At 38.8% G+C, this 19,847-nt stretch overlaps 1 protein-coding gene across 4 annotated transcripts in view; it reads right to left on the reverse strand.

The window, feature by feature from the left end:
* ARHGEF7 (Rho guanine nucleotide exchange factor 7) overlaps window positions 1–19,847 on the reverse strand; it is a 117,829-nt gene that overhangs the window by 54,033 nt on the left and 43,949 nt on the right. For 3 of the 4 annotated variants that reach the window (XM_048328073.1, XM_048328081.1, XM_048328100.1), the window contains exons 3-6: window positions 17,310–17,394; window positions 13,024–13,154; window positions 10,373–10,574; window positions 2,145–2,233 (exon numbers count right to left, since the gene is read on the reverse strand). In XM_048328073.1, the coding sequence (XP_048184030.1) occupies window positions 2,145–2,233; window positions 10,373–10,574; window positions 13,024–13,154; window positions 17,310–17,394 (507 nt within the window). Of the gene's footprint in view, window positions 1–2,144; window positions 2,234–10,372; window positions 10,575–13,023; window positions 13,155–17,309; window positions 17,395–19,522; window positions 19,599–19,847 lie in introns of those variants that run through there. The other variant, XM_048328091.1, reaches the window with a different exon arrangement.

Here is a 19,847-nt window from a genome sequence, read left to right on the forward strand (position 1 = left end):
GGCGAGTTAAAAAAAAAGTAGGGGTATTTGCCACACTGTTGAAAAATGTGAAAACAAGGCAATTATCCAATTCATTGCAGACAGACTTAAGAACAGCACTCTAGGGTCTTACAACATATCTGCATATTATTATGAACTGGTCATTTTCACCCCCTGCAATGTCATCAACAGTTAGTAAGTAACTAGCAGTCAAAACAGTTGGCATCTCATTATAACAGGTTAAGTGCACCAAGAAAGCTGCACCTAAGCAAGATGAACAATAAACTAATTCTAGGAGTAGGTACATGATGGTCACTAGGGTTTGGTGGTTTTCTGTTTGTTTTTTAATTAAACTACTTTAAAAGCTACCTATAGCCGTATTTCCCAAAGTATAGTAGCTTGAGCCTCCACGATTTTAACAGGTTATCCAGGGAACAATTATAAAAATCACAAACTAAAGGTGATATTTCAAAATTGTAGGGTATATTATAGCTTAGGTGCCTGAACAAATTCAACATTTACTTTCCATAATTTTCACTGAAGTATACTATCAGCTCTCAAATTGCCGATGTTACTCTTACAAAGTAAAACATGCCACCACAAGATTCAATTCATTTTGGTCAGAGTCAAACTGAAGTTTTAGCTAAGTCCAAACTAAACAGCTGAAACTTTTACTTTTCATCGTGCTAAGATCTATGAGGAAAAAATTAATATAAAATTGTAAAAGAGGCATGTATTTACCAATTACTTTATATAAGTAAATAAATTAATTAATTAAACCAAACCCCCAAATCTAAAGGACTGATGTTCAAGATAGCTGCCAATCTATTTTGATTAAAAACTCAATATAGATACAGATTAAGCGTAAGTAAGACCAGTCTCCTACCAGGTGAAGGAACTAAATCCTGTCCTGTCCTGCATTCACTTCAGTTTACTTGCATTGAAAATCATATCTGAACATCAAAACAACAATTTGCTTCTATACACTACAACAGCTTCAGAAAAATAAAAGACTATAAAATAGATACAGTGAAAAAAATATAAATGAAACCAATCCACTGTTTTGTCACTGGGTATCCCACAGTGAGACCATTACTTCCTGCAGTTTGAAAGAAGGGTGTGCCTGCACAGGTGCTTTCCATTGTGGCTAGCAGTTGTGGGATGCAGTAGCCAAAAAACTGCAGCCCTCCCTTCACCACAGAATTGCAACTACTGGCAGAGGCAGGAACCAAGCCTGATGGAGGAGCAGGAGGTTGCTTCGTAGCTTTCAATTAGGGATTATAAACAAAACACCTCTGTTCTTCCAGGTGCTATTCATGCCACAACCACAGAAGATGAAAGCAGAAAATTATACTTTATGATGCTTTTTAAAAACTGATATATAAAATGAAAACCCATGACAGCTGCTTGAAAGAAAAGGGAAAGAAAGGTTGTGGTTTGGTTTTACACCAGCAGGGAGCAGTGCTTAACAAAAACAGTAAGATGCGTTTTTGCTTCCCAATGATCTACTCAAATAAACGATTCCCAACATGGTTCCTACACACTTAAAGCTGGACATGTTTCTTACATGCATCTACTAAAGAGGTCTGAGTGCTAGAATTCCTGGTTAAGAATTCTTGGGGGTATGTTAAAGGCACACTCTGGCTGTACTGCCTTGCTGTGAAATCTATCCACCCGTGTAAGGGAGAGAGGTTCCTTAAGTTAGCAACAGAGTTGATTTACAAGCATAAATACAAAGGAAGAAAATTGAACATTTTGAAACAATCTCTTATTCAACAAAAAGGACTAAGATATTCTTAATCATTTTAACACAGCAGAACTTCAGTAATGTATAGAGACTGGGGAACATTGATGGCACATGTAAGGGATGGGAGAGAAAAGGGAAATTAACAACTAGCAAAACAAGTAAAATGAGCATAATATTACATAAATGCCAATCATTCATTTACTTTAGACAATAATTTTGCACCATGTTTAAGAATCCACATGTGTGATATTCTATTAAACTAATAATGATCTTGTTTATATGAGAATCCACCAATACCCCTATCTAGTTTTGAGACTTCCTAGCAAGACTGCCTTTTTTTAATGCAGATAAGAGCATTTAATAAAATGGCATTCTACTGTATATAACAGCTCACATGGAGGAAAAAATGATCACTCACCACATTGTAATAACTTTTGTTAATTGCAGATGTATCAAAGCCTTTAGGTGGACTCTTCAACGTACCTGATTTGGGGGAGACTGGTTTTTCTGAAATATAAGATATTTTCGGGTCAATGGGGTGCAATTTCACAGCTCTACACTAGAGGTCAAACAAACTGCTTTAAAGTATTTCTAATAAGATACCGTGGAAATGGTGCTTCACCGAGAAACATACGTAACTGTACTTGAAATTAATGGTAAAGACTCAATATGTTCACAACAAATGAAACTCTGCCCCAGTGAAGGCAAGTAGTAAAACTCCCATTCTTTTTCCTGGAACCAGAAAGTCAGTTAATAAAATCTGCTTTTCCAAAATTATTTTTTAAAAGTAAAATATTGTCATAGACTGCAATTAAAAAAAAAAGAAAAAAAAAAATCAGTAGCAGGCATTTCCAAACTATATATGCACTTTCAAACAAAAGTAGTATCAATATCAATTTAATGAACTCTGTGAAAGCAAGTGACCAATTAAAAGCTGAACATTCCAGAGATGAGACATTACATTCAGTCTTGAAACAGAGATTCAAAACACTTTATCAGTGACTTACCTTATGCCTAGAAAATAATCTTTTCAAACAAACTCTCTTTTGCTATTAATGAAGTATAGAATAAAAATGCTTATGCACTTGAGAACAGGGTTCTTCATAATGATAAATCCTTCCTATAATCCCATAGGGAATCTATCCCTCAGTAATGCATGCTCTTCCTAGAAGGACAACATTAATCTGCAAGATCAAAACACCAGTCCCGAGAGTTACCCAAGTGCCAGCCCAGAACAGAGAGGCAGGGAAAACACACTCCTAAAGTCTTCCCTCCCACCACTACCACTCCTCTAAGTCAATCACAGAGGAGCAAACACGAGAGAAAATCAAAAGCAACATGCTGCATCCTGAAGAAACAGCAAGATTTACAGCATCTCTTCTTGATCTCTCACACTTGACTGTGCACTCAACCAACTGAGAATGTATGTGAGTCTATGTTTATCAAGACATTATGTTTTAGTTGGTTTATTTTTCTTTGTTTTTTAAATAATCAGGCTTGTCTAATATGCAAATGTCAAATAAGCATTTGAGTAATTTGCATCCAAACTACAAACCAGCAAATTGTCAGCTGAACTGCCCCAAACAAAACCAAAAAAGCATCATCCAAACATACCTACTGAAGGTTCTTAATTTATTTTAAAAGCAAGCTCCTGTCCCAAACACATTTTAATAGAGATATATGAATAATTTAACTCTAGTTTACCTGATACCCCAGGCTAAGAATAAATTATGCAAGCCTCAAACACCTCTCCAGGAGAAGCCCAGTAAGCCAAGCTAAGGGCCAGCTATGGAAAATTCCCATGGACCACAGAGCTGACCAGGGAAGCACGGTCATAAGCAGAACACTCCCGGTGATACCAGCCTCTCCTGAGCAATTAAGTGCTTCCTCAGGCTGCCCAGCTGCAGCCCATGAATGATGCCATCCCAAGCGAGCTGACTCCAGGTGCAGGTCACCCTTTCACCTCCAGTACCAGGACAGCCTGGCAGGCCAGTGGGACAGAGGCTTTAGCTAACAGCCCCTGAACAGCAGCTCAGGCCCCAGGAGCACACAAATGCAAGTATCTTTAAGGGGATTTGCTCTGTATTGCACTGAAACTCCCCTCAAAGAAGCAAATCTAAAAATAAAATCTAGTCTTAAAACTACCAAACATGAGCAAAAAAAAAAAAAAATATTTTCCTTACACATTCAGGGATGACAGTAAAAACCTTCTGGTTAACATCCCCTGCCTACCCACCCCACATCAGCTCTAAGCTGACAGACAGCACAAAAATTATTAGACCCAGCAGTTATCCAGCTGGGAACACTAATGCACTCAGCCACCAGCCCTGCAGTACATACGTGCCCTGCTATACAGCAGAGTAATTCCAAATGACAAGACTCCTCCCACCCCCTTAGAACGAAGCTGTAAACTCCAGCAGATTTGCCATCAAACACTCAATGTGAAAGAACCTAAAATCATATCGTATGTATGGCTACTCATTTATATATTCATCTCTAATACTACTCTTTATGGGACAATTAAATTTTTTTTCTTTGTACTGAATGATGAAAATTATGTCATTCTCACAAACTTGGTAATTTGCTTTCATTCTCTGTGGAAGCTCTTGGACTTACCATACAATTTATAGTGACCTTCAAGTTCACTAAATATCTAAAGGTTTATTATCATGTGCCAAAAAGCATGAAAGGAGAAACCAGAGTCATTTAAGGATAAAAGTAAATACTTGTCACTGAATTTATCATAATACAAATGTCTGATCATTGCTAAGTTGGCTGATCACAGAATTCTGGATCTTTGTTACCTTAAAGGGTGCAAAAATACCTCTCTTCCCTTAAGCTGCTGAAGAAAGTGGGATATTTTTTTGCTGAAATGTAGAGTCATTTATATTGCCAGCTGCTCAGCTGATTCAGTTATCCATCAAAGACATGTACATGCCCAAATTCAAAGACAGGACAGAAAAAAAGAATCACACATTCATATCATTTTGCCTGAACAGTGATAATCAACATTTAGCTTTTAAAATGTAAAGGCCATCTCTACTGTAGAAACACAGAATGAGACACAGCAAATTAGTCCAGCTGTCTATCATGTCTGGTATTCTGCCTCCAAGCAGTGCCTTGCTGCATAAGGAGGAATAAGAAACAGTCTTGTTTCAATTAGCTTATTGCACAATGCATTACACAGAAGAAAATCCTGATCTTGCACATAAGAAATCACTTTCTTTGTTTATGCTAAATTAAGTGTCATTTATTATCCTTGGTAATAGAACATTAGAGTACTTTTGCAAACAGAGCGTATTTCATTAAACATTTCAAGGAGGTGCCACCCCCATTCAGCACACTATGTCTTTATGTCTATAAAGTCCATAGGTTTCTGAAACATCACCAGAACCCTAGCACTCCATAGAAGCTCTGTTTCTCAAAGCACTGGAAGAGAGCGACCTGAGCCAGACACCAGCTTTTCCCACACAGAAGGTTTTCCCATCTCCCCAGTCACAATGTGTATCCCTTATATTAGCACTGAAAGCACAACAAACATGGCTCAGCAAATGATCAAATCCAAAGCAAACAGGCATCTGCTCAAGTACGGGAAGAGATAGTATCCCGCTGGTGACTGAAACCAAGAGCTAAGTTACCACTGTCCATTTCTCTCATGAGTGAAGCATTGCATTCAACTGCCCTCAGCTACACTTGATAATGCATTGATGTGTCCAGTGGCTAGTGATAAACCAGGTAGAGTTCACTAAACAGATCATCTTTGGGTGGAGAATGAGGGTAGCACAGGCTTTTTAACATTATTCTTCCAGCAAATAATTATCCTCAGTGGAAGCAACTGCTTCTATAACCTTTCCCTAAGTGTACATAAGATGCCACAAACTCCCTAAAATGAAGTTATCTTATTCTTTACAAATGTCTACTAACTGGCTGTAAAAAGACAATTTACCCAATCCTTCCCAATATTTTGTTCCTTTCTATTTTATCTTACACGCCTTCAAATTACTTGACATTCCCACATTCTCTCTCTGTCATGTCTTCAGTTTATGCCATATTCATTTTCAGGCAACACTCTACTTCATGCTACTCCATAAAGTATTTATTCCCTTCAGAACATACTTTAATAGAGCACTTTGACCCTACTGCTACAAGAACACCTTGCATGTTTCTGCGATTACTGCGCTGTGGTGCGTAATCTAGATAAAAAGATAAAAATATCTGATTTGGGCTATTTCATCCTACATTAGCAGAGGAAAGATGTGCCAACGGGGATACCAAAAGCTATGTGGTCCCTATCAGTGAAGTGCTACAAGCAAGCTCCATTTTCCTAGAGTAATCAGTTCAAGTCCAGCATCAGGAGGGCAGACCCGAACCCATTCCCAGTTCTCAAGATGGCTCAGGCACTGCTGCAGGGCTCCACACTGCAATATGGACACTACCAATGCTTCTGCTCCAAGAGCATTCACTGGTCCCAACCTCTGTTTTATTTACGCCTGTAGAGTTACACTTGACAAGAGAACAAAATACTCCTCTGAGTGTATGTGGTTGGAGAGAGAAAAACTAACATTCTTAATAGGGTTTTAGTTATTTTTTCCTTTCCTTTTTTTTTTTTTTTCCAAAGCTAAAAGTGTAATCTCTCCTTCCCTCACACACCACAGGATGGAAACAGCTGACACTCTACTCCTCCACTATATTCTGACCTTTTCCCCACACTGATTTTGGTTTTTTAACATCAAACCAAAAGAAACACTATCACTGTAATTTGCACTGGGCCTGATACTAACAACCGTCAAGAAAGCGTAACAGAGGCTAGGGCAGTAACGATATGTTAACTTCTGCAAAGAATTAGAATGAAGTTTGTGACGTATCAAATGTAGTTTTTACAAAGCTATATTCCCTCCTGCATAATCTCATGCCATTTAAAGGGATTATGCTTGGCTAAAACTCAGCAACTGATCATGTGATTTTTTTTTTTTTCAAAAATCTGATTAACATCTGACAGTAGCTAAGTAAGTGCATCCCATTCTGCCTAACCACTCTTCATTGCAAGGGAACCCTCAAAAGTAGGTCTCCAAATCTGTCTAACTACCCTGTGAGACAGAAGCAGCAGTGTAATGGACAAGACACCACCTACATCTTCACCCCCTCCTGCTCCATTTTATTTAAGCAAAAAAAAACTCAAGAAGGCCATGCTGTCAAATATTTTAACAAGTTTACACATTATTAATCTTTTACCCTCTGTCACATGTAACAGTAGAACAGGATGAAAACAAAATCCTTTCATTTCGAAGTACTTCCTGACTAGCGATCAAAGGTAAGATGTTACAGGGTTTGAAAATGGAAGTGGAAACATAGGCACAGGGGGGAGGGAGAGAGAAATGGACTATTTTTTTTTGAAGCTCACAGTGTAGGCACATACTTGAATAGAAAACACTTTTCTTTTTATATTTACATGTTTGATCATAACTATCACAACTTTAAACAAATCTGCTTTTTCCCCTTGGATTAGGGAGGGGGACAGAATAAACATACACTCAAAAGCAAAACAAAACCAGTTTTTCATCTCAACCAAATTCATTTTCCCCCAAAAGAGTTATTGTGCAGCCTAAGAAAACTAAATGCTGTGCTTTGCTCAATTGTCTCAGTGTGTGTCCTACAACCATTCGCATCTCACCTCATGTATTAGCATTGTGTGCTAACTCTAATCACTCTGGCACAGCTAAACAAACAAGTTACAACCAGGGCACAACTACTGTGAAATACCTCTATCATGTGATATCCTCTGCTTGTGTAATTTATGTAATGCAGTTTACTTTTCCTCTAAAATCTTTAAGAAATCAATGTGGGTAAAGGCAGTTCCATTCCTACACATCTTTCTCTTTCCTTCCTGGAATATCTAACTTCAGAGCCACCCTACAAGCTAAGATTACATATCTACCATTTTTTTACACTAGAGGATTTTCATTTAGAGCAAAAATCCGTTTATCTAAACATCTAATGCCTACAAAGTTTTGAGAATTAAAACAAAACCACACATGCATAAATAACTTCACTCATTTCTTCTTTTACTCAATTTGTAGAAGTCAGGTTTCAGCAGACTGAGGGGATTTAATTAAGTCAAACCCAGGAGCTTATTTAGGCATGTCCTGGGAGCTCTCCATATAATGCATCATCCTGAACAGAATTTCTAACTATTTGCAGTATTTTCAGCTACATTTCAGAGAAGACAGATGGGTAGAATCATACTCTTAATGCTAGAACACTTTAAAGAGTATTTTGAAAACAGATGAGATGTCCAGGATGAACATCTTTTTATAGAGACCTTAATCAAGAGTGCTTTAAAAATTAGCAGCATGTCAATGAAAGAATAGAAAAAGTAGATGCAAACTGACATGGAGCAAGTATCACAAATATATACACTAACCACAAACACAAAAAGAAGGAAAAGTAAGTAGGAGAAGTCAGGTCACCATTTGAAATACAACTAACACGGTCATAAGGGTAGTAGCAACAAAGCATTCCATAGCATGCATAGATACATGAAGGAGTAAAGCTAATCTGCAACCCCACAGTTAATAACACACTAAGCAGCTCTCGGTATGTCATCCTTCCCTCTACCTCCCCCATGCTCCTCATAAAAAAAGTCAACTTCAGACAACTAAAACATATACCTATGAATGCATAAAAGCAGTTTAAAATTACTATTTTGATAAATTACACAGTACCTGTTGTGCTGATCTGATAGTAAGAGAACTAGCTATATCCATATCTGAAACCAGAGAGGACAAATGAAGTTCCATAAAGTACTGGGAAAAGCCAAACACAGTAATTTTAAAATGCAAGAGGTAAACAGAGAAAGCTACTGAGCTACAGCTCAGTCATTTCAACTTTGTAATACTCAATGAACTAAGCTTCCTGAGAAGAAAAAAGCATCGGCACATACAGAAGAAACTTCCATAGAAGAAACTGAACATATGAGACAGCACTCCAAGAATGCGAGAAGCCAGAAGGGGTAAACTGTTCTGGCAGAGAGAATACACCTATACAGTGGAGGGAAAAGGACTTGGGAGAAAATTCTTCTGAGGGTAAGAAGCAAAAACCATGTCAGCCCCAGGGAACAGACGGGGTTGCAAGGAGTCACAAGCATCAGACTGCACTTGGTACTAACCTTGGCACTACAGCTTGTTGTCTCTTCCTACTCAGAAGAGTTACTTCACCAAAGTACAGGGTTCTTAATCAAACAAGAATCACTTAACTCCAGTTACTGGCAACTTCTGGTTCTTGCATGTTCACTCTTAAAGCATTTCTACTCCGGAGCCTAACTGCCTACCCACGTTCCGGTCCAGGAGTTGGAAGAGATCAAAACTGATGAAATCCAAACAAGATCTCTGCAGCAATGATTTAAATGAATAACAATGGGACAAGACAGTCATCATGGCTGATGCTACAACAGTACAAATCAGAAACAGGCTTCAAGAATTGTTTCTCAGGATAAGCTGCATCTGAGAGATCTCTAAAGAACATTAAAGCCAAGTCTTACATTGTGACTATGCCTGAGAGAATATGGTTGAAAAGGACAACGAAGCTGCAGATCTAAGACCAGCATTTTGCAGCAACAGACAAGATAGTAAATCAAGGAAGAAAATAAGAGGATGCGGCCAAAGGAGAAAAGATAAGTTTAAAAACAGAGTTTTGCTCCCACAACCTCACTTTGCAATCAAGCATCTGAATAGCTGCCTCATAATGGAGAAAAAAAAAATTTAAAAGCCATGCCGATGACTTTAGCACAGTCCCAAAAGATGTGTGTTTTCACTGGAGCTGTGACAAAGGAAAGAGTGGTAAAGCCTTCTGGAGACCCTGGGTAATTTTATCCTACCAGGCTTATCCCTAATCTCTGAAAATAAGCTGAGACAAGGAAAGACACAGAGTAAAAAAGTGAAATAAAGGAGACAGAGAAATTATGTCACCCACAGCAACGTCTTAGTGGATTAAAAAGGAATGTTATTTCCGATATTCAGATAACGTTTACAGAAGGCACTTCCACTGTATAAAGCTCAAAATAAAACTTCAGTGGAAGAATGAAGCCTGTATGAAGAAAAGCTGAAGGCATATGAACAAGAAAGAAAAAGAAAAATCACAAACACATTATTTTTCAAAAGTTGATTTTGATAGAATTGGGTTTCTTTCCTGCAGTTGTTTAGTTCTACGTAATGGGATGTGTTGAGTAATTTTTTGGTTGGTTTGGGGGTTTTTTCTTGTTCGTTTTTTTTTGTTGTTGTTTTTGAAGGAAATCTCTCACTATTTAAACTCAAAGCACCAATTCAAAGTATATCAGCATCTGAAACCAAATCCTATATTCTAGGAAGTCAGACCAAGGAAGTGAGAGCAGCCCAAATGTGACGGACAAGCAAACAGAATGGGGAGATTTCTGCATGCTTACTGCTAATTCAGAAGCCTCTGAGCACTCTGTATAGTGAACTGGGGTGGGGAAGAGCAAGTTCCTGAGCATTAGTGATTGCTGTCAACGACATTCAGTAAAAAAAGTCAAGCCTAAACAAAAAGCATTAGAAGTTTTAATGAATTAACCAACCATCAACCTCTATCCAATGCAAGAATTTCTGTCAATATGCTCTCCCCTTCAAAACTCACCATTTGATTTTATTTCTCGTACGTAGTTACTTGGAAACCACCCTGTTTTTCCATTTAAAGTTCCTTCCCACCAGCCTCCTTCTTCCACTCTTGTAACATGAATAATATCGCCTTTTGAAAAAGAAAGTTCATCTTCATTTGTCTGTTGAAAATTAAATTTGGCTCTCACCACCAACTGATGGTTGCCGTTATCTGTCATGTCCTAGTAAGAGAAAGCAAAGAATAAAACAATCATTAGAGACTTAAGCAATATTTCCATGAGCAAAACAGAAATATCCATAAAATGGAAATAGTCTTTACTCCACATGCAACAGTCCCCACACATTCTTACTCAAAAGCCTTTATAAGGAGTGATTTGGCATCTCTAGTATTTCTGTCATTTTTAGTCTATAGATTTTTTTCAGCCATGGGAGTATATATTTTACTTATTACAGCCCTTCAAATCAGAAGGGGTCAACAGAGCTAAAATGAGAATAATTATTGCTCTCACAAAAAGAAAATAAAGAAAACATATACATTTTCTATAACTAGCATAACTTGGAACTGCCTTTGACAACTACAAAGAAACAAAGGCTTTACATTAGAGTTTTTTCCTAAAACTTTCTGTGCTGCAAGGAGGGAGAAACTGAGTTGGGTTTAATTTTATTCTGGATATACATAGAGTTTGCAACTCAAAACCTTTTTCTTTTCTTTTTTCCTGTAACAGATCAGGTTGGAGGCTTCCACAGCTGAAGGTGCAAGTCTCCATGACCTGCCAATGAAGAAAGACAGTGTTCTTTCACAAAACCCACAAAAGAGTCATGCAACTTACCTTGAATAAGTACTCCCAAATAATTTCTCTCAAGGTTAGCAAAGCTGGAAGCCTGAAGCATGTCAGACTTGCAGCTGTCCATATAACACTGTGTATGCATGCTCATCCCCTACCACAGATGTGAAGGCAGGTTATCACTCTGTCCTAACATCTGAATGTTCTTAGAAGTAACTAATAAGTCTTTAGAATTAATGATGTTCAAATTCAGCATTTTGTCCTTGCATGTCAATTTTGGGTATCTGTACCATTCAAACATTTTCATGAGAGTTTGGGCAAACCTTTATGCTAAAAAAGTGCAATACTCGGACAACTTTAAATACATTGGACTGGAACTGAGAGAATAGCACTACAAATCATGTTTGTCTCTATCATAACTAAGGATCAGTACCTGTACAGCTAACAAAGTAACTTAGTGAGAAAACAACTGTGTAAGCAGTCCTAGTCAGTATCCAGGTAGAAGAATTTCACCTATATGTTGCCTATATAATTGAGATTATCAAAAGACTGCATGTTGTCACTAGGATCTTACAACACATCAGCTTAATTTATAACCCAAGTAATCATGTTATTGTATCACAACTCAATATAACTTTCATCAGAGTTAGTGGCTGAGAAACTACAGGAAAATGAGGGCAAACACAACTTTGAAAACATGCAGAAAACCCCAAAATAGTGTAAGTCCCAGTGTTTGACAATTAGATCTGCACATTTTCCAACAAGTGCCTCTGCCTTAGTCCTCTGCTTGTACATTATGTGCTTTCATCCACTCTGCTCAACAAGAAAAAAATGTTTTGTTTTAGTAAACGGTAAAAAAGCCACAAAATAAGCAGAAACATTGCACAGTGACATCAACTACAATCCCTATGCTCTGCCACTATGGCTTTCCAGCAGAGGAAATGAGTACAAACTTGGTGAGAACAGTTCCAAACTGATCATCTACAGCAACAAAACCAAACTAGGAATTTCCTGGATTTGGCTGCTAGCTCACTTTCCTTCCTTCTTGCACTTCTCTGCTCTAACTTTGCAGAGAGCAACTCAGATCACCAAAGTGATAGAAATACTGAAAACTCTGATTACTTCAGGGATCCAGCTAGTCCCACCAACTGCTGCATCTGCAAAACTGAGTGGGCTGTGAACAGCAGAACAGGAGCTCGAATTAGTGGCCTAGGGCAAGAACTTGCACAGGCTCTGCTCCCAGAGAAAACACATTACACCACACCTAAGAAAGCCACAGAAAAACAGCTTTTGTTAGGGATCTGAACCCTCCCTGCAAACCTTCAGTGACTAAAAGCACATTTTATCACAATTTCCATGAGGTATGCAACCCTGACTTCAGCTGTACTATAAAACAATGGCCCATAACACTCAGTTACCCAAAGGCCAGTTGAAGGATCAACCTTGAAATATAACAGAAAACAGGAACAACTACCACTACTGCCAACATTAAAAGTATCACCTTCAAAGAGGTTTGAATAACCTTCAATCATCACCCCTAAACTCAGAGAGAAAATGAGATTTTTGCCTTTAGAAAAGCAAGTCCTCATACTAAAAAGAAAAACACAAATCCAGGAAGACACTATCTTTACAGACAACAAGGAGCACTAAAGGAGGAAAAAATAGTTAGAAGTTCACAAAAAGTTGCATGTATTTTGAAACCTCATATGAAAAGCTGCAAAAACAAACTCACAGTCTAAAAATACAGAAGTGAAAGAGGAAACAGTTACTTTGCTACACTATAATTTACTTACAAAACTCATTTAAAAAAAAAAAGGAAAAAGAAAAGGGGGGGAAAAAAAAAAAAAAATCACACCACAGCATGTTTCATTCTTCCAGAACTTACCAAACTCCGATACTGTCCCTGAAAGAGTTTTGAAGTTCTACTGTGTAAAGACTGGGATCCCAGAGAATCAAAGGATTTTATCCGATGAGATGAGGGACGTGCACATACAGAGTCACTGCCCAGCCCTATGTCTATATGAGGGTGGGGGAAAAAAAGGTAAATATTAGAATTTGAAAAATCTGCATCTGTAACTTCTGCTTACTTCTGCTTAAAGCAGATTTGATATATCTGCAGTTACTCAGTAATTCAAGATTTAAAAAATTATAGGCAGTAAATAATCTAAAGCCCTGAGACATTGACAATTTCTTCCCCACACAGACAAGAAAACAACTTGGCCTGTTTAGAGAAAGGAGGGTTAGGGTTGTATTTCTCTATTCCTACTCACTACCAGTCTATTTAAAGGTAATTAACCAGCACCATTTTAGCTAGCAGCCAAGAATTTTGAATACATTAAACTTGCTTGAAGTGAAGCCAGCCACATCTGTTTCTTTGCTCTTCCCACAGCCCCCCCATCTCCTTCTCAATTAAAACATTCCTTCCACTGTCTTTTTTCCTACATTCCTTTGTCTCATCCCCTTTTTTTTTGCCAACTAAGCGATTTTTTTCTTCTTTGGAAGGAGGACTAGGAGTAGAAGAAAGGAAAATGCTGCTTCTCACAAGTAAACACCCTCCCAAAACGTCTCCCCTCTTCCATTTGTCTCTCCTCTGAGAAGCACACCCATGAGATATGTTCATCTGAAGGGTTATGTGCCATCAGGGGCTGCTGGGGTCCCTTGTGTGCTGGGAGGTGCTGAGGGAGCAGCAGGACAGGGCTCATCCCACCATCCCAGCCAGGGGTGGGGCAGCTGGGGGCACCAGGGCAGCCCCAGTCCTGGACACTGGGCTGGCACCTCCCCAGGATGGGTGTGTCCTGTGGATTAGCAAGCCACAGCCAGCCAGGGGCTGCACCAAAAGAAGCTCCCAAGAGCCAGGTTCAGTGCTGGCTGCAGCCTCCCACAGCCCTGCTGGGAGCCTCTCCCCACATTACAGTGGGACAGTGGGTTGCTGCTGGCTGCACCAGTGTTCCGCTTTCTCACAGCCAAAGCCCCAGGAGTGGGATGCTCCCAGGACCCTTGCAGAGGGCAGCAGACAAACCTTGCTCCTTTGCACAAGCGTGGCAAGTCATTCCTTTCCTTCATGTTTTCCATATACAAGGAGACTACTCAGTGAACATCAGATCTTAAGAAGCCCTGAAAGCAATACAGTATTTTCTGTCCCAAATCTAGATGTCTTCACTAGACTACACAAGCCTCCCAACTGCTCTCCTGGTTTTTACACCTGTTACTCTCTTTCCTAGTAGTTTGCTTTTCTTCCAAAGCTTGAACTCCATACTGAGGTACACACACAACTGTAGTCTCCCAACAGTTACTTCCAGACTGAAGTAGACCATCATTATGCAAATCCAAATTATTTTTTGTCCAAAGGAAATAACATATACAGGTTGAGATCCAGGGACACCAGCAAATAAGATGCATCTCCTGTTCCACAACAAACCTGAAGAGACAACTCAATTCATCTGAACTGGAAAATCTTTAAACTTCAGCACAGCATCCAACAGCAGCAGAGATGCAGGAGGAGTGAAAGGGTTTGAGATTGACAACAGAAATGTTGACAAAGGATGCTCCAAGTCTGCCAGTGACTGAGTGGAAAACACTTTCCCTGCTCCATCTTTTTATATGACTCACTGATATCCTTCAAATATCATCATCCTTCAAAAAAAACCCCTATAAATCTACACCCCCTACTTAAATAGTGCAATATTAGAACTATACATATTGAGTATTTTATATGCATAGTATTCTTGCACATTGAAGTAATAAAAGACACTTTGTGAAACTGCTTTCCCAAAAGCATTTAAAGGCTGTGGTAGTCAGAAAAACACTGGTGATTATAGTCCATTACAAAAAGGTCATACGTGACATGTTTTCACAGGCTACCAGGAAAGAAATGGAACTGGATTATGGGCTTAGTTTGTACATCATGACTATATGGCTAACTCCAATGCTCCCAGAAAACTTTAAGTTGCCATAACCATCATTACTTAATAGAGCTTAAGGTTTAAAAGTAACCTGAAACATCTCCATGTCCAGCTTGCTATGTTTCCTAAGTGCAGTCAAGTTCAAGGACAGACAGCCACCAAATCCAGAACTATACCTTGATACAGCTTGCCTAGAAAAACAGGATCAGGTTGGCTTATGACAGTGTGTTACAGCTTCTGGGCAACTCCAAAACACTAGCTAGAATTTAAGTGTAGACTGATTCCTAAAATTTTCTAATTTCGCAGCAGCAGAGCTAATACAGCAACACAAGAGCACCTTTTTAGGCTTGAATTAGAAACTGCATGTATCTGAGGTGAAAACATAATTATTACAAACAAACCACATGCAAATGGAAGAATTTTTACTGTTAGTATCTGAATACTTTCAAATCAATCAGAAATGTTGATACTTTTAAAACACTGTATCCATTAAAGTTTCTATTAAAATACCTAATAAACACATTCAATGAATTCCTCAATGGTATTATTGTAAAAAAAAAAAAAAAAAATCAACTCTGCTACTAAAGGCTCAAGAATCTTGAATGGCAACAGAATGTGCATGTTTAACAACTATTAATTTGGTAATTCCTTCACAAGCTTCACTCTTCCATCCATTTTAAGATTTCCAGTGTTTGTAAAATCCTTTCTCCCTTGTACCCCTATCTCAACTTCCCTATACCAGTTCCTCTCCCCTCATCTGTCTACAAACAGCAAACTGCTTCCTTGATCCCACCACTCCAGAGATTAATACTTTGATGGAGTGAAAACCCCCAGAAGTCTTTCATCAGTAATCATGCCCATTACTCACATTCTTCATATTGTAGGAAGGCCTATTTCAGAAGAACCTGTGTATGCCTGAAATTCTTGCAGGTCTACAGAGGGAGCTGGAGTCTAAAACACCTGCTACACAATTGCCCAGTTAATGAAAATTGTTTGGAAGAACAAGAAGGTTTATGCTTGCTCCTGGGAATGAGACAACACCACAGCTTGCATGTGGTTTCGATTTTTGGTTTCCATACCACCACCACCACATGCCCACACCATGAAAGGGATCAGCCCCAAGTCCTTTCTAACCAGCTGCAGTTGTGGCTTTTTGATGTGGGCATTAATCCATAGACACCTGGACAAAACAGCCACACTTTATCTCCACTTTAACGACAGCAAAGGCACTGATGGCCAGTGTACGGCAGTTTTAAAGATGTACTGCTCTGGTTTGTGTTTGCACTTACACTTGAGGTGAGAGGCAGTATCTCCAACTGGTCTAAACAGCTTCAAAGAAGTCAATGGTATTACTCCATGCCCATTCATTAAAACTAAGAATTTGGTTGCAAAACTTAATCTTAAGGGGTGCTTCCTAATGCGAGGAAAAAAATAAGCCACCAAAACCACAAAACCTCTCTTGAAACATGACAAGACACTTACTAGTATTAAATGAAGTAACATTTATCTATCACTGACTTTTCTATCACCTTCCTTTTCTTCCTCACACAAAAACTGACACATATGGTTCAATTTTAGACTCTCTCTCAGACTCTGACCTGATGACCAGTACTGAAAGCTGCTGCTGATGGTGGAACAAGAAGAAACCAAAAGGGCCAATGTTAACATTTCTTGACTGTCCCAGGGTCCACCTGGCATAATTTAGCTCAGCCTCACCCTACAATGATGGATGGACACCTCTCACCTGTGTGTTATTTCTACAGCTCTCTCCCCTCCCACCAAAGAGCTGAGGCAAGTGGTTCATGACTTCTAGCTGCTAAACGAATAAAATACGTGGCTTAACAGATCAAAGATGTTGGAGATCCTTTTGTGACTGGCAAGAAAGGATAGTGCAGGGAAATGGAGACGGTGTGGGGGGGCAAAAATTTTGACAAAGCTGTTCAAATAGGAGAATAACAGAATGGAGCAAAAGTCAACTTTGGTATTCCAAACTTGGAGGAAAAAAAGAAAAAACAACCAAAAAACCAGGCCCTTTTTCTAAATTGCTTGCCAGCTTAAAGGCTTAGCCTTAGCTCTACCACAAAACTTCCTTCTGCAGAAGACACGACTAGAGAACGCAGAGCCACTGCAAAGTTTTAAAAACATGAACTCCAACAAAAGCTCTTTTAAAATGCTGCACATGTTCACTTCATCATGGATACAGCAACAGGCACACTGATGCAAGCTGAAAGCAGTTGTAAGCCAGCACAAGACACAGCAGTCTACTTACCTGCAGTCACCTTATTTAAAGCCACAAGAGAGCTGAGAACTTTGCTGAAATTCTGTCCCTGATACAGGTCATTTGCATCAAAAGTCTGAAAAAAAACCCAAAAAACCATGTAGTTAAGTTATAGAAACAAGCCTTTAAGCTTGTATATACAAACCATGACTGTAGAAGCTATTGCATGATCAAGGTATCAGTCTTTTAGTGGCTGTTATGAACCAGTAAAACTGGGGAGGGGGGGCGCGGGTGTTCCTCCTTAAAAAAAATATTAAAAACAACCCAACAAACGAAGACATTTTTAAATGGAAAAAAAATATAGCAAGAGCTGCATTTGGAAAAAACTGAAGAATAGAGAAAGTAAAAATATTAAGTACCATTTAAGTTACAAGAAAATAGAATAAAACAAGTATCAGAAGCAGTAGTTTTCCTAAGACATTTTGGCCAAAAAAAGTTACTGGGTACCATTACTCTTGTCATACTCTTCTTCTGTAGCAGCACACAGGCATTGTACCTGATTTTTCAAAATGTACTCTTAAAATTACTACAAATACTTTAAGAAGTACTACAACATACATGCTATCTCTTCACAAGACACAGAGAGCAGCATTCCTGAACATTAATGAATTTTTAAAAGAATGAAATTTCTGGATAGCTTAGATCGAGGATGAGGTTTGGGAAGGGAATGGATGACAGGAGATGTTTATTTTAAGTGTGGTAAGGAAGTCCAAACCTTGAACTATCATGCAGAAAACACTCCAGCAACTTTCAAGCACTGGGTGATGACATTAAATGTCTGGATTTTTTGGGGAAAAGGGGACTTTTTTTAAAAAAAGGAAGAAAACCCACAAACGCACATTTGCCTGAGGTAATGGAAACACTCATTCAAAGCCTCATGAAAATAGCTCTCGCAATAGATTCTGCATAGGTTGAAAGGAGTCACAGTACTCCTTTGTGCAAGCCTAGAAAGCTGCCAATAAAAGACAGCTGCTACAGTTCTTCCAACTGATTTAAGAAACAGAAAGACATTTAGTTTCCTGCAATGTAGCAGTTTTTATCTAAAAAGTCAACAAAAACCTGTTCACTTTCCTGATAGCAGGCCCATCCCACAGGCACTACCAGAGAGTCCTTACCCCAGAGAACAGCCTTAGTAGACAGGAGAGAGAAAACTCATAATCCCAGGGGAGAAGCGCGAAAGAAAGTTTAACCCAAGAGAAGGGAAAATGTTAACAACAGCTACCAAAAGTAACCACAGAAGGGGCTGCCAGACCAGTTCTGACTGGTTACGTAATATCACAGGAAAGGTAGAACAGATTTAGGAAACATTTAACGACAGTATTAGTCAGTAAGAAAAAAATCTCCCAATGCATCCACAATATTTGAGGTACTTGCATACATTAACATGCTCATTTCCCCCCCCCCCCCCCCGTGACTGAGGATCATCTCTGGTCCCAGAAAGCAGCAGTTCCACCCGGGCTGTAGAGGTGCCAGCATCTCTCAAGCTTGAGTAGCATTTACATGGCTCAGAAAAGCAATGCCACACAACACACACAGCATCAAGCAGTCAGAGCCACATACCAGTATACTCCAAGCAGTTATTGCTCACATAAATTAAGTCAAATAACTGTTTCTCCAACTTTCACTGTGAACTACAGATAATTTTTAAAAAGACTTCTCTTAGTTATGTGAAATTGTAAGGAGTAAGGAGAGGCACCAGGGAATTGCCTAGATGTGAATTTTGTAAGGCTTTTCCTCAAACACAAGGAATATTAAAAGACTATGTACACAAAAAAGGCATTAAGGAAATAAGAAATAATTTGATTTAACAAAGATGTGATAGATTTTATTAACAGCATAATTTATAAACTCAAAACCAGGCTGGAAATCAGCTTAACCACTGCTCAAATTGAGGAAAAAAATTAAGCTGCTATGAAACAAAAGTATTAAGAGTGTGAAATTTCCAGTGTTACTATACACTTATTGTGGTAGTTTTTAAAAAAGTAAATTTGAAGTGTGAACGGAATCACAAAAGCCTGTCCCTGATCCTAAAAAAATTAAATACACAAGACAGGTGCTCACGCAGAAACCAGAACTAGATCAGAAGGGGACAACAAGGGAGAAAGAGAATGACTAAGTAAAGGAACATTAAAAAAAAAGGTTAAAAATTATAGCTTAAACTTACAAAAACTTAAAAACAACCCAACCCAAAATTTTAAGCTCACCTTCATTCTGGATTCTGATAGAGCCAAGAGCTCTCCAAAGTCAGCCTAACTTGAGAACAAAAGGTTGAGAGGAAGCTTCGTTTCCTGCTACGCTGAGACTATAGGGGATACCAAGAACAATTTGATTGGATCATCCCAACGCATATAGTGCCATAAAAAAACCTGTATCCAGGACATGCATCCAGTCTGCTGCTCCACAGGAAACAGCACAATGGGAGGATGCGAGAAACATTTGCTTCCTTGTGATTTTACATGAAGCAATTCTGACAGGAAGCCACCCTCAGCAGCTCATGGCCAGTATGTTCAGCAGCCTACAATAAAGGGG

This window comes from Corvus hawaiiensis, chromosome 2 (genome assembly GCF_020740725.1).
Source record: "Corvus hawaiiensis isolate bCorHaw1 chromosome 2, bCorHaw1.pri.cur, whole genome shotgun sequence".
Lineage (NCBI taxonomy): Eukaryota > Metazoa > Chordata > Aves > Passeriformes > Corvidae > Corvus > Corvus hawaiiensis.